Source organism: Balaenoptera ricei, chromosome 5 (genome assembly GCF_028023285.1).
Source record: "Balaenoptera ricei isolate mBalRic1 chromosome 5, mBalRic1.hap2, whole genome shotgun sequence".
Classification (NCBI taxonomy): Eukaryota; Metazoa; Chordata; class Mammalia; order Artiodactyla; family Balaenopteridae; genus Balaenoptera; species Balaenoptera ricei.
This window is the reverse complement of record NC_082643.1, coordinates 99,924,064-99,939,536: the sequence shown is the minus strand read 5'-3', so window position 1 is coordinate 99,939,536 and position 15,473 is coordinate 99,924,064. Positions and strand designations below refer to the sequence as shown.

At 42.8% G+C, this 15,473-nt stretch overlaps 1 protein-coding gene across 1 annotated transcript in view; it reads right to left on the bottom strand.

Annotated features, from left to right (window-relative positions):
* The window catches only part of FBXL5 (F-box and leucine rich repeat protein 5), a 48,855-nt gene extending 44,189 nt beyond the window's left edge, over window positions 1–4,666 (bottom strand). Inside the window, exon 1 of the mRNA XM_059923312.1 lies at window positions 4,478–4,666. Coding sequence (XP_059779295.1) covers window positions 4,478–4,561 — 84 coding nt within the window. The 5' untranslated portion in view covers window positions 4,562–4,666. The remainder of the gene's footprint in view (window positions 1–4,477) is intronic.
* Window positions 4,667–15,473: the final 10,807 nt, after the last annotated feature.

The window sequence follows — 15,473 nt, the reverse complement described above, 5'->3', positions numbered from 1 at the left end:
TGATAAAGTAGATGTCACTTCAGGTAATATCCTTACCTGAAAAACTTGGGCACTCCATAAAGCCTCCATCACTTTAATTTTTTTATAGCTGGTTTATTGTAAAGTCTGGAAAGCTCTGTACTATGCACATCTTTACAACCATCACCTACCTTGTTCTCAGAGATCAGTTCAAAGAGACTGTAAGCCCACTCCTGACACTTTAATGTAGAGCTGACCAAATACCTCCCTTTGCTCCCACTATCAGGCATTTGGATTTCCATCCTAGCACAAATGTTAGACTGTAATCTCTTAAAGAATAGGAACTACATCTCGCATGGCCAATACAAGCTACTACAGGGCCAAATGACAGTAGAAACTCCATGCTCACTGGCAGAATTAATGTTGTCAAGTTTTGAGGATTAGAGGAAAAACTGAGGAATTGGAATAAACTGGAAAAAAGGATGTGATCCAATGTAAATATTGCCTAAAATCATCCTAATTTGGAAGGTCAGTGAATTAGCAGAAAGATTTCATAATAGACTGTCACCAGAAAATTTTTTCAGAAACTACTCTGGTTTTATACGAAGAAAATTAAACTAGGAATCATGATCCTGACTTGGGTTTCCATCTGGATCTATCACTATCTGCTTATGTAAACTCGGTCTAACTAATCTAGGCCTACAAATCCCCAGCTATAAAACAAATATCTCTGCCTTTGCGTACCTAAAAGGACTGCTGTCTGGATAACAACAGTGAAAAACCTTTCCATAAAATCTTTTATAAATGTAAAAGGAAACCCATGAGCAAAGTATTAAATTAGATATAATATAGCAATATTTAAAATGGCCCACAACTTCAGAATAAATTATTCTAAATAAACTAGTCTAAGCACATAAATAATTGTTGTTGCTAATAAATAAATGGATGCTTCTAAAATATATTGTACTTGAAAAGTCAATATTCAAAATAAAACTGACTTCTTTATAATTACTGGGCATTCAGAGTCAACATATAGAATAGGATGAAATAACATATTTTGTATCTTTCTTCGTTTAAGCACAAAAACTAGTTCTTATTTTGTAAAGTTTTAGTATATGCTGTTTGGGCTGGATACCCTTGGTCTGTACAGGCAAAACATGGTAAAGGCAAAAGTTGAGACGCCAAATGAATAAAAACATATACTCCTGGGCTTCCCTGGTGGTGCAGTGGTTGAGAATCTGCCTGCCAATGCAGGGGACACGGGTTCTAGCCCTGGTCTGGGAGGATCCCACATGCCGCGGAGCAACTGGGCCCATGAGCCACAACTACTGAGCTTGCGCGTCTGGAGCCTGAGCTCCGCAACAAGAGAGGCCTCGATAGTGAGAGGCCCGTGCACCGCGATGAAGACTGGCCCCCGCTCGCCGCAACTAGAGAAAGCCCTCGCAAAGAAACGAAGGCCCAACACAGCCAAAAATAAATAAATAAATAAACTTATTAACAAAAAAAATACACTCCTTTAAGACAATTTAGCCATTATAAAATACTTTTTTCCCCTTTAGCTCCCAAAGGGCATCCTAGGAGAGATTCCAATTAACTATCAGTATCAAGAAGAAATCCGGATGTATAATTCCTACGCAGTTTTTTTTTTTCCCCTAAATCACCTTGGTCTCTGATCCACAGTTCAGAAAATTGGAATTTTTAATCTTCCTGATGAATGTATACAACAATCTCATTAACTACATCTAATTAACTCAAAATTAGTGATAATTTTAACTTCTGCTATGTCAAATTGAAAATGCTTTCCTACTTATTTCAAAAGGGGACATTTAGCTACCAAAAAGAATCTTATTTGACTCAAATATTGTTTTTAAAAAGGGCACTGTATTTTCAAAATTTGTTCTAACGTTCTCAATCACCAGGTAATGACACACAACATTAGTGACTGACTTCTTCAATTTTTTAAATACGGTGGTTAGTCTAGCATGTAGCTAGATAAAGTTGTGATTCTTAACCATTTTGGGAGCGTCACAATCATTTGGAAACCTGACGAAAGCCACAAACCTCCTAGAAAAATGTACACATGCACCAAAATTTCCATAACAATTTCAGGTGGTCCTGGACTACCTCTCCCCAGTCTAGAGAGAAGACCTCAAATTCTATTACTCCTCATTAACTTTCCCTTTTTGGTTTTGAGAAAGTAAAAGAACCTCCCCATTTTTTTCTTTCCTGCAATTAAAGAATACTGTCAGGGCTTCCCTGGTGGCGCAGTGGTTGAGAATCTGCCTGCCAATGCAGGGGACACGGGTTCGAGCCCTGGTCTGGGAAGATCCCACATGCCACGGAGCAGCTGGACCCGTGAGCCACAACTACTGAGCCTGCGCGTCTGGAGCCTGTGCCCCGCAACGGGAGGGGCCGCGATAGTGAAAAGGCCCGCGCACCGCAATGAAGAGCGGTCCCCGCACCGCGATGAAGAGTGGCCCCCGCTTGCCGCAACTAGAGAAAGCCCTCGCACGAACCGAAGACCCAAACACAAACAAAAATAAATAAATAAATAATAAAGTAGCTATTAAAAAAAAAAAATCATCCCCTCGAAAAATAGTCTTTAAAAAAAAAAAAAAAAAAAAAAGAATACTGTCAGAATAACTAAGTTCCAAAGCCAGAGCAGGTAAAAACACTTCAGTAAGCTAACTCAAAAATCTAGGGCTTCCCTGGTGGCACAGTGGTTAGGAATCTGCCCACCAATGCGGGGTACACAGGTTCGAGCCCTGGTCAGGGAGGATCCCACATGTCGCGGAGCAGCTGGGTCCATGCGCCACAACTACTGAGCCTGCGCTCTAGAGCCCGCGAGCCACAACTACTAAGCCCACGTGCTACAACTACTGAAGCCCGCGCGCCTAGAGCCCACGCTCCGCGACAAGAGAAGCCACCGAATGAGAAGCCCGGCCGCCGCAACAAAGAGTATCCCCCCGCTTGCGGCAACCAGAGAAAGCCCGAGCGCAGCAAAAAGACCCAATGCAGCCAAAAATAAATAAATTAAACAAATAATTTTTTTTTTAATTCCAGAGTTACACAGCTTAACTAACGGCTTACCCATTCATTATGTGTCTCCTGGATAAGTGTTCTCACCCTTGGCTGCACACTGGACTCACCTGGAGAGCTTTAAATTATACTTGATGCCTGGGTCCCAGCCTCAGAGATGCTGACTTTAATGACTTGAGCATCAACATTTTTAACAGCTTTAGGGTGAGTCTACTGAGCAAACAAGGTTGAGAACCACTGTCCTAGACTGCCGTGGTATTTAAACCTGTATCTGAATCGGGTATTTTTAATTTTCAAAATGGAGGGAGGGAAAAGATGGTTGTGGGTGCTTTTTACGTGTGGCCTGGCACTGAACACTGGGCATCCTCCAACCACCTCCCTGGGCTCTAAGAACACCTCTTTTCTCGCAACAGCGGTTCTGCTTAGTGCTATTTAATTTCTGAAAGTTCATCAAAGTTGATTTCCATGCTTAAGCAATAGGTCTTTAAATGCTTTTTGTTTGGTTCATTTCTACATGAAGCAGGATTGCCTGAAGTTCTCAAAATATCCGTATGTGGACTCTCCCCAAGATAAATTTTTGACAAAAATGTGGATTCAAAAAAGCATTAGCAAGAAGCCCTGAACTATCTCCACAAAAGTGCTTTTTCAGCTTATGCTGCACCAATTAAGAGTGCAAAAAGGTTCTCGCAGTTAAATCAACTTGTTCCGAGGCCCTTTTATTCGAGCCCACGTAAAGAATTCCAGCAGAGAATAGCTGTCTTATAACAAAATCGACATCTAGTAAATGCTCCGGACAATAAAGTTGCAAGGAAAAAGATGACCACAAAAGAAGAGTGAAGGTTCTCTGGTTCGTAATCCACGAAACCTGAGTTTTCTCCTAAATCAAACCAGAGAAAAGCTGGGGCGTAAAATGAGCAGGGAGGAGTTGGGAGAAGGTGCTCGGTGAGCCAGAAAGCGGGCCAGAGGTTCAGAAGAATGGATGGGTGTTCGTAAAGAGAATCGGGGAGGCCCAACACAGGCCGGGGGTAGGGCGGGGGGCAGTGTTGATGGGGGAGGTGGCGGACAACTGCACAAACAGCCTGCGCCAGGGGGAGAGGAAGCCACCGCAGGTGGCCGGCCCGGGGTCCCCAGAGATCGGTAGGGGCGAAGGGGCCCCTATCCCTCAGGGGGCAGGGGCGGGAGGCCCGGCGCAGCCGCGGGGAGCCCGCCCCGAGGGCGGCGGGTGGCCAGGCCCTCGGCCGGGAAGGGGCCGCGCCGCGAGCTCCGAGGGCACGTCCGAGGCCGCCAGCCGGGCGGGGCGTGGACTACCCGCGAATGGTGCGGGTCAGCCAGCACGGGGCTGACAGCTGCGCAGGCTGCATTTCGCCCGGCGCGGCCCCCGGGGGCTGAGGGCGCCGCGCAGGCCCGGCCGCCCAGGGACCCGGCCCGCTCCTCCCCTCCGCCCGCGCCGCCCAGAGCCAGAGGCCCCGCACACCGTTACCTTGTCGCAGTAGAGCCCCACCAGCTGCTTCATTCGCCAGTGTGGGGCGGTGAAGACGTCCACTTCTTCGGGGAAGGGCGCCATCGCCACCGCCTCAGCCTCCGCCTCAGCAGGCGCGGCCACCGCCTCTCCATAGACACCCTCGCCGCGGGGCAGAGGCGGCGCGCCCCCCTGCGCATGCGCCCGCCCCGTCGGAGCGCGCGCCCGGGCTGCCTGGCCGGCCGGGACGCGGGGGCGCGCGGGTCGCCGCCATGCGGTCCCTGCGGCACCACGTGACCGGGCGCGCGGCGGAGGCTCGCGCTTTCACCTCCCCGCTCAACTCTCGTTCCTCGTCCTCCTTCTGCGCCAGAAAGAGAAACCAAGTCGTTTCCCTGTTTGTTTGTCTGTTATGTTTCGCAACAGAAAACACATGATCTGAGAAGAGGCGGGGGGTGTCGTTTTAGGGTGCTGTCAGCGCCTTTTGCGGCTATGCCCACCAGGTCTTGAGGCCGAGGCAACCGAGTACAATGGCCGCGGTCGGCCCCACCGTCCGGTCCGCCTGGGCGACTGCGCTGTGCGCGCCCCGGCCCTCCTGAGCAGCCCTTCGCCTCTCTGCCCATGCCAATGCCGGCCCGAGCGCCGACCTCCCTGCCCTTTGGTCAGAGGCCCCAGCGATTGGGGGAACCAGGACTGGGGGCTCCCAAAACTTGCGCCCCATGAGGAAAACAGGGACGTGGGACATGACCGGACAATGGCGGCCCGTGGGCTCGGGGCGGGCTCGAAGCCTGGGTCTGGAGGCTGGGCGGGGACCATGCATCTCCTCCGGGGCGGGCGAAAGGGAAGGGCCGCGTGGAATTCTGGAGACTCCAAGGAGGGAAAATGTCTCCTGGGGATCAAGGAGGTAGGAATGTACCTCAAGCACAGGGACGCCGGGTCAGGGATGTCAGAAAGGCCTTGGGTGCTGGGGAGGAGGGTAAATAATCAGAGAAAGTGCGGAAAAGACGTTCGAGACACATCCCTCCGTTTTAACCCGAGGCTCAGAGAGAAAGAAAGAGACAAACCAGGTCACTGCCAAGAAAAAGGTCAGTCTGGCTCTTCCCGACAGGTCACCTCATCCCGGCCCCAGCCCTCCAGGAGACCTAGGAAGACCCTATTACGGGCTTTGCTCATCCAGATCAACCCTGGACTGTCTGGCTGGAGGATTAATAGACACAGAGAAATGGGAGAAAACAGGGAAGGCTGAGAACACGGGAAGGGTTATGTTATTTGCTTAATGACAATAAACTCCAGGAGAGCAAGAACCGGATGTTCTGTTCACCCCTTGTATCTGTATTATCTATCACAGTTCCATGACAATATAAGGGCTTGATAAATATTCAATAAATGATGGAGTAGAAGGTTGTAAGAAAGAACTTTGGAGATGAATTGGAGATGAAGTTGGATTCCTCGTTTGCCATATACTACACGTATGACCTTGAGCAAGCTACCGTGACTTCTCTGTGCCTCAGTTTCCTCGTATATAAAATGGGGTTAATACAGCCATGAACTCAGTGCTTGTACCCGCCTCAAATTCAAATGTTGAAACCCTACCCCTCATGTGGTGTTATTAGGAGGTGGGCCTTTGGAAGATAATAGGATTAGATGACGTCATGAAGGTAAAACCCTAATAATGAGTCCCCTAGAGAGCTTGCTTCCCTTCTCTGCTCTTCCCCATGTGAAAACAAAGGGAGAAATCAGCAGTCTGGCCCTCACCATGCTGACACCCTGATCTTGGACTTCCAACCTCTAGGACCGGGACGAACAAATTTCAGCTGTTTATAAGCCACCCAATCTATGGTATTTTTTTATAACAGTCTGAGCTAAGACAAATACCTACCTCATAGAATTGTTATGAGAATTAAGAGAGTTCATACATTTGAATTATTTATAATAGTACCTAGCACATAGTAAGTACTGGCTGTAAGCTATCATTATTAAATAAAACAAATCTGTGAGGTAGTACTACAGGAAACTAAGTATTAAAGGCATTCTGGTAATTACCTAGCATCCCACAAATTAGCGAGTAATCCGGACATATAAATCTAGGTCCAGTAACACCGTCCCAGGCACCCTGTTAGTTGTGTGGGATACAGAGATGACGGTTTATACACAGTCTGTCCTAGAAACAGGAATAACACCCAAGTAATAGAATATAGATAAGGTCCTTGATATCGCTCTCATTTTCTCCCATCCTATCCCCTTCTCCTTTCTTTTAAAACTCTACTCTTTCACTATGGCTTTGCCTCTATATTTTTTAATACCCCCCAGAAGACATTTTCTTATCTTCCGTCTGTTTCTTTACTTCATTCTGATCTGTCACTCTAGCTGTCTTGGAATGTAGACCCAGACCTCAGTTCAACCAGTTATATAGAGCAATGAGCTCCATGAGAATATGCACATAGTTTTATCCTCAGCACTTAGAACAATGCCTATCTTACATACACTTAGTACTCAATAGTTGCTGAATAAAGAAAGAAGGAATGAGGGAAGTTCATGGCATTCTGTAATTTCCTCATTTTAACTAGCTTTTAATACACCGTGTTTTATTTCCCAATACCTGTTTGTGTCTGTTGTTCACCAGTGTACCCCTAGAACCAGGCACATTAAATATGTGTTTAAAAACAAAAAAGTCCATCCACCCACAGTTTCACTGTAACCTAGAATTTGAAGCTGTGTAGTTAGCTAAACTACAGCCACGTTGGACTGGCCATTTCAGGGAATTTAAGATGACAAAATGAAAGAAATAAAGTAATATAAAAAAATAAGTCCTGTGGGTCATTCTTCCCTTCAGAAGAAGTTATTAACATTTGCTCCATATGCTGAGTAAGATAATAATTAATCACCTGATATATCCAGAATAAATGATTGATTTACATTAAACTTTAGCCCCAAAAAGAAGACATTGATCCCTGTAGTATCGTTTTTATAGGTTCTTAGAACTACATCAGATCAGGAACTGTTATTAAGGCTAAGGTTGTCGGTTTAATCACGCCTTTATGATTTCTTCTGGTAAATGAAAGCAAAGGAATTCTAATAGACCATCTAGCTGTGGATAACAAGGAGACTAGATAAGGCATATGAACAGAGCAGTGAAAATCCAAAGTGTATAGTGCCTGGTGGATTGGTAATTCGTTCTTTCCTTCTCTCATTCTCTCTGAAAACAGCGTGCTACAGGGGAAGAAAATGCCAAATCATTCCCTGGTGACCTGAATGTATGATGACATGAGGCCTCTTCACTGGTATTTTCCAACCCTGGTTTTGAGGGCCCTGGAGAGGGTTACTGGTCAGGGAAAGTCAGTTCTAAGGCATTTATATTTAACTCCATTTAGCTGAGTATGTGACACAGCACTTTTCCCTGCAGCGGGTTACTTGTGAAAGCAAGCAATGAAAAGCTGTTGCTATCCCCAACAGCTGGAATCCCAGTCCTAACTCAGTACCAGAGCTGATGCTTACTGTCAGTCAAAATAGCCAATCAACAATTGCTGCAGCACGCTAGGTTGATTTAGTTGTAAAGCTCTTAGCAGGGATGATGGCATTATTAAAAGAAAAGATAGCCACTGAGTTGGAATGTGAGGCCAGATGCTATGGTTTGTTTTGGTTTTTTGGGGTTTTTTTTTTTTCATTTTCCTTTCAGATACTTTATATGCACATGGACCTCAGAAAATGAAATATACATAAGCCTGCATTTTGCCCCAAACTCTTACTTTCTTTAAACTTAAATAGTGAATGCTATTTCCCCATTGGTTTTCACTATATACAGATGAGTGCCTGTGTGTATTCATTTGCTGGGGCTGTCATAACAAAATATCACAGACTTAAACAACAGAACTTTCTCTTGCAGTTCTGGAAGTCCAACACTGAGGTGTCAGCAGGTTTGATTTCTTCCAAGTCCTCTCTCCTTGGCTTGCAAATGGTCACCTTCTCACAGTGTCCTCACATGGCCTTTGCTCTGTGCTTGTGTATGTCTGGTGTCTATGTCCTAATCTCCTTCTCAAATAAGGACACCAGGAAGATTGCATTAGGGCCCACCCTAACCACTTCATTTTAACTTAATCACATCTTTAAAGGCCCTATCTCCAAATACAGTCACGTTCTGACATACTGAGGATTAGGGCTTCAACATATGAATTTGGGAGGAACACAATTCAGCCCATAACACTATGGAAAGAAAAGCTTGTCACAAAAGATATAATAAAATCTTTTGCACAATGACAAAAATAATTGGAAACAACTAGCTGTCTATCAACTGGATATTAGATAAATTAATTATAGTACATTCATTCAATGAACAAATAGGCATCTGTTAAAACGTATAAGGTAGATCTATGTTTGCTGATATGGAATGAAACCAAGATGTTCTAAGTTAAGAAGAAAAACAATGTAGAGAACACTGTTAAATATGTTCTCTTCTGTGTTTAAAAAAAAAAAGTATAGTATGTGTTTCTAGAATAAGACAGCAGAAATTTGTGAGCAGGGCTTCTAGGATGGGAAACAGTTAAATGCCTTTTAAATACGTACCCTTTGATACAGTTTTAATATTTTACTGTGTTCACCTATTGTTCTTACAGTTATAAAAATTTGTTAATAATAATGCATTTTAAAAGACTTTTAAATCTTTAAAAATACTAAAATGTTCGATTATATATAATCATTAGCAACCGGGCTAATTGCAGGTAGAGCCATTTTATGTTTATCCCAAAATTGTATCTAATCTGCTCTGCCTCTGGTTACTCTGCTTATGACGCCCTTGGGTCCGCATCAATTTTCCTGGTAGGACTGGAGGCATCTTTGAGGGTAGGGATAGTGTTTTTAATGATCTTGGGGAAACAGGTATGATACAAGGTTAACTGAAAAAAGCAGAATCAAAATTGCACATAATCCATAACAAGCTTACAAAAATGCATTAAAAGGATGGCATAAATGACACAAAGCCTTAATGTCTCCTCTGATTGACAAAAGTTATAGATGAGTCCCTCCCTCCCTTATATTTTTCTATTCTTTCCAATGTTTTAAATGAGCATGTTTACTTTTAATGTCAGAATACAGAAATGAATATAATACAAACAACCTTATGGCAACTGTATTTTATAAATGCATTTGAAAGGGGATAAAAGGAAATATATCAAAATGTTGCCACTGGCTGTCTTTTGGTGGTGGGACTGTGGCTGATTTGGGGGAGAGGGGAGCTACTTTTTTCTCAAAATTTTAACAAAACTTTTTTCCAAATATTGTATTTGAAAAACAAAATTAAGATTTTTTTAAAGATTTCAGTTTAATTAATATCAATCACCATTAGATCCATCATTTCAGAGCTATATCCAGTCTCTCGGAAGCCCTGGCCTACTGCACAGACATATAGAGTCCTGGGATGCTTCCTGTACCTGTGCCTGGAGACTTGCACCTTCATCTCCTGCCACGCGGTCCATTCCTTCTGACATGGGCCTTTCCCAGCTTGTCAGTAGGAAGCCATTCCAGTGAGTTCTAGCTGACTTCTCTTCTTTAGACCACCAAGCCCCTGTTGCACTTCCTATAGGACATACACACAGGACCGTCTTCACTTTGGCTAGGCCGCCCTAGCTGCCAGATCTTTTTAAAGTCCACATAGTTGCTAGAAAGTTGGGGTGGGGGGGATCTACCACATTGGGCATTTTCCTGTTCCGTGGCCCTCTGTGCTCACAGTGAGTCTGTGTCCATTCCCAGAACTTTAAGTTTGCATTTTTGGAGCACGTTCTTGACTAAAAGAATAAGGCATCAGGGACTTCCCTGGTGGTCCAGTGGTAAAGAATCCGCTTTACAATGCAGAGGACGCGGGCTCGATCCCTGGTCAGGGAACTAAGATCCCACATGCCACGGGGCAACTGGGCCCGCGCGCCACAACTAGAGAAGAGAAAACCCGCACTCCACAACTAGAGAGAAGCCCGCACACCGCAATAAAGAGCCTGCGTGCCACAACAAAAGATCCTGCATGCCTCAACGAAGATCCTGCATGCCACAACTGAGACCCAACACAGCCAAAAATAAATTAAATAATAAGAATAAGTCATCAGATTGGAATACGGGTGCTACTTACTGTGCCCTTTTTTTCAAGGTGTGGAGCTCTCTCCCCTAGAGGTGATTCACTGATGCCTCATACATGAAAAAAAGAAATGCTTGGACATACACAAAGGCATAGGATAACAGAAGAGCTGAGAAGAGGAAGAAGCATAAAAGAAAAAGGGACAGATAGGACAGAAATTAAAAGATGAGGAAAAGCAGAGTGGGGGAAGGATTAAAGGAAAGAGAAAAGGTACAGGTGGAGGTAAACAGAAGAAAACAATAATTAAGATGTACTGAGGTCTTAACATGTATTATAAGTGCTTTACATGAATTGTCATGTGTAATCCTCACAACTACCATATGTGGAAGGTTCTACTGTTTTTCCCACTTGACAGGAAAAGGAAAATAATGTTTAGAGTTATTGACTTATCCAAGGTCATAGAGCTAGTGAGTGGAAAATCAGGGATATAAATCTCTGTCTTCCTCATCCTACAACCTGTACTTGACCTTACACTGAAAGACAGCTCTCTGTCATCAGTTTATGTCAACAAACTAAATGCCTAATATGTGCTATTGACCTCTGAACAGGAGAGAAAGGTGACAAAGAAGAATGTAGGCCACTCCACAAACTATACGTGTCCAAATATAGAGTACTTCAGTTCCTTAGATTATCTTTGGAAAAGAAACAGTTTAGGTAATGCGAAGATCATAGTTTACTCCAGTAGAAATGTGGAGATAAGATGTACACAGTGGTCCATAATGGTTCTTTGCAAAAGTTCCAGACAGGTAAGAGCCTTCCATTTCCTAGACATACCTGTGTATCGCTTACCTGTTCTTAATAAATATTGCCAAGTCAACACCAACTCCAATCAAAGGCTCTATTATGAGCTAACTTGCTGAATGGTGCAGTGAATAAGGCCCAAGGGAAAGGTGTCGACTACTATCACAGACAACTTGACTTAGCTGTTTGCAACATGTAGTGAGGGAAAGTATCACAAGTTTCTGGAATGGAAAGGAACAATAAGTTTCCTGTAAATTGTCAGGCTTACATTCATTGTACTGATGAAATCAGGCCGGTGATTGCTTAATCTCTGCCTACAGAGAAGGGAAAAAAGTATTTAGGGAAGTATCAGTTCTGTTTCCTTCCTTCCTCATAAACCCAGAACACGGTACAAAAAATTTCCCCAGGTACATAAGGCAACTCCCAGGAATTTTTAAAATGCTAAGAGTTATGTAGGCAGAAAGAAACAAGAGTGTCATATATAGCTCTGATTTCCATTAATTGACTAATAGCTGGGTTTGGGGGGAACAACTTGTTTAATACATAAAACATTGGCCTGAGTTCTAATTCCATCTCTGCCACTAACTACCTTTCCATGGGACCTTAGGCAAATCAGTAGCCCACTCTGGGGCTTCAGTTTTCTCATCTGTACAGACACTTTTGAGAGTGATAAGGGGTGATAAATAATTAATACATATTGATTAATCTATGACACATGTAAAAAGGACTCTGCCAGGCAAGTGCTTCTCTATTATGGGAAATCAGTTACCAACAACCCAGATCAAGAGTTAATTGACCTTTAACCAATCATTATTTTCTTTATAACTGGTTTGTGATTCGTTCCAGTCACTTTTCCTAAAATGTCTCTACCAGGATGATTCTTTGGATGACTACAGATTTTTTCCCTTATGTGCAAGATTGTAATAAAACATTGGCATATGCTTGTGATAGAACTGTTTGAAAAGTATTCTTTAACAATAGAGAGACAGTAAGGCAAAGTGGGTAGGAGTGCAGACCCAGTTTCCTCACCTGTAAAATAGGACAGTGAGTCTCTACCTCACAGGATATCCTGAGAATTACATGTTATATAGAACTTAGCAAAGAGCCTGGCACAGGAAACACTAAATATTAGCTGTTACTTTCACCTATAAAATGAAGAGATTGGACAAGATGCTTTCTTTGGTCTCCTCCAGTTCTGTCTCTGGGACTCCAGAAATAGCACCTTGAAAGACTTTTTTTTTAGGTTAATTCTACAAATTAATTTAACTGGAGAAAGGAGGGACTCGGATTTGGCTGTTAAGTGACAATATACAAAATGACAGTGGCTGAAACAAGATAGAGGTTTTTCTCTTTGTCTCATGGTATTAGTTATCTATTGCTGTATAACAGAGTACCCCAAAACTTAGTGGCTTAAAACATTTGTTTCACAGTTTCTGAGGATCAAGCATCCCAGAGTGGCTTAGCAGGTCATTCTAGCTCAGGTTCTTTCATGAGGATACAGTGAAGCTGACAGTCTAGCCACATAAAATAAAATAGTAAGTCATATTGACCAAGTCTGCAGGGAAATAATAAGTAAGAGATGGTTGTGAAATACTTACCAAATGTAAATGTCCAATTTGAGTCAGCTTTAGGATGGGTCGAAATAAAAGGAATGCTATTATTCATGAAGAGTCACAGACTTACACATGTTTAATCTTGCCTGTCTCTAACTGAACATTCCTGAAAAATGATATCCCTTTTTTTTTTTACACACAACTTAATACTTCTATGATCTTCCTCTCCAAACGTAGGGGTAAATTACGCATTGATGATAGCCATCAGTCATTGAAAGACTAACTGTATACCAGGCACCACATCATCTGACAACATTGTGAATTAGGTTCTGCCAACCCAGTTTTACTGACGAGGGGATCAAAGCTCAGAGGTACAAGCTGAATTTGAAGCCAGATCTCTCATTTTCACTGTACTGCGATGCTCTTTCCCTCTTGTACAGCATCACACTTCACTTTCTGTTAAGCACAAGTCCTACCATATGGCCTGCCTAGAGCTTCATCAGTGAAAAGGGGTGCAGACAGTGGGAAATAATATGTGGCAGAACAGGAGACAGAATACGTACTGCTTCAAGGTTCTTAGCTAAGTGCTTGCTCTCAGCTAAATTAATGAGAGAAGCTCTGAAATAATTATTAAGAGTTAATAAACTGTATGGTGCTGACAATGCAAGTACAATAAGACTTCAACCAGAGAGCTCAGATGCCAAGGGTATGTGAACTAGCCCCATCCCTTACAGTGTTCTTCAGAATATAGCCCTCTGGGAACCTGATTAAGAACACATCCCATCCTTTTAAAGATATGATTTCTGAGACTCACCCTTGGAAATTTGATTCTATACATGTGAGGCAAGGTCTCAGACCTGATACATGATTCCTATGTAACTAAAGTTTGAAAAATACTATCCCAGTTTTTAACTACACATCCATAATTAAAACTGATTCTCAAACTTCATAAGGTGGTTGTAGAATTCATGGAACTCATGGTATCATTTGGAAAACACAATGACATGATACACTAAATGTAATATAGCTAAATTTGCATGATAGATTACTACATGAATGATACAGAAATGAAACAGACTTCAGGAATAAACAGAGCAAAGCTCAAATCTCTCCATAATTATGCAACTATGGGCAAGTTCCTGAACATTTCTGAGCCTTAGTCTCCACTGCAGTAAAATATTGATTATAATACCCTGAGAGGTTATTGTGGAGATTGAAGATTATACATATAATGCTTGGCATATAGTAGCCATTCACTTAATGACAGGTATTTTTATTATTAAACATTTAACACTACATAAAATAGGATATTAATAGACTCTAGTGTTAAGAGATATTAGAAGCCAGAGGTTCAAAATGGTTTGAGCCATTATAGTGGTTCAGCATACCAGCATGGGAATCAGATTGTCTGGGTCCAATCCCAGCTGATCTACTTTCTCACTTACTACCAGCAGAGTAAATCAGAACTTCCTTTGCCTTCTGGGAATGAGGTGTGTTTTTTTTAAAATAAATTTATTTATTTATTTATTTATTTACTTATTTTTGGCTGTGTTGGGTCTTTGTTGCTGCTCGTGGGCTTTCTCTAGTTGCAGCGAGCAGGGGCTACTCTTTGTTGCAGAGCACGGGCTCTCGGCGCACGGGCTTCAGTAGTTGTGGCACGTGGGCTCAGTAATTGTGGCTCGCAGGCTCTAGAGCGCAGGCTCAGTAGTTGTGGCGCACAGGCTTAGTTGCTCCACTGCATGTGGGATCTTCCCGGACCAGGACTTGAACCCATGTCCCCTGCACTGGCAGGGGGATTCTTAACCGCTGCGCCACCAGGGAAGCCCCGAGGTTTTTGTTAATATTGTTAAGCCACAAGCCTGTTTATTCTTTTGCTAACTAAACTGTAAAATGGAAATAATACAAATTATCTGACAGCATTGTGTGAGAATTAAATGGGATTATACAGATAAAGAGTTTATAACAGTGCCTGGCACATAACCAAAGTTCTTTAAAAAACAAAAACCCACTCATTTCTATTGTTATTCAATAAACACTGTGTGTCAGAAATTCCAGACTCAGTATATCCAAAAGTGAACTCACCATTTTCTCTGTCCTCTGAGCCTGCCAAGTCTTTGTATTCTCATCACCCTGACTTTTATCACTGTTCATCTAGTCACCCCAGCTAAAATAACAATAGCAAACAAACTTGAGTACAAGGCCCTGTGCTAAGGACTTACGGTATTAAATTATATCTTTTCACAGAACGACTGTATGGAGTGTAGGTACTATTATCATCCCTACTTTACAGATGAATAGACTGAGATGGAAGGGATACATAATTTGCCCAAGGCTATCCCGTTAATGGCAGAGCCAAGATTCTGATGTAGGTAGTCTAGCACCAGAATCTGTATCTTTTAATGTATGATACAGCCTCTAGAGATTTTAGAGTTATTTTAAAAGCTCTCACTCTCTATCACTTGAGTATCTAATAAAATACACAGTCCTCTTAAAGATCTCTAATCCAACCCCTTCTCTACTCACACTGATATGGACCTAGTTTAGGCCCTACTTATCTTTTGCTTGAACTACCAGTCTCCCTGATTGTAGCTTCTTCTCATTCAATCCT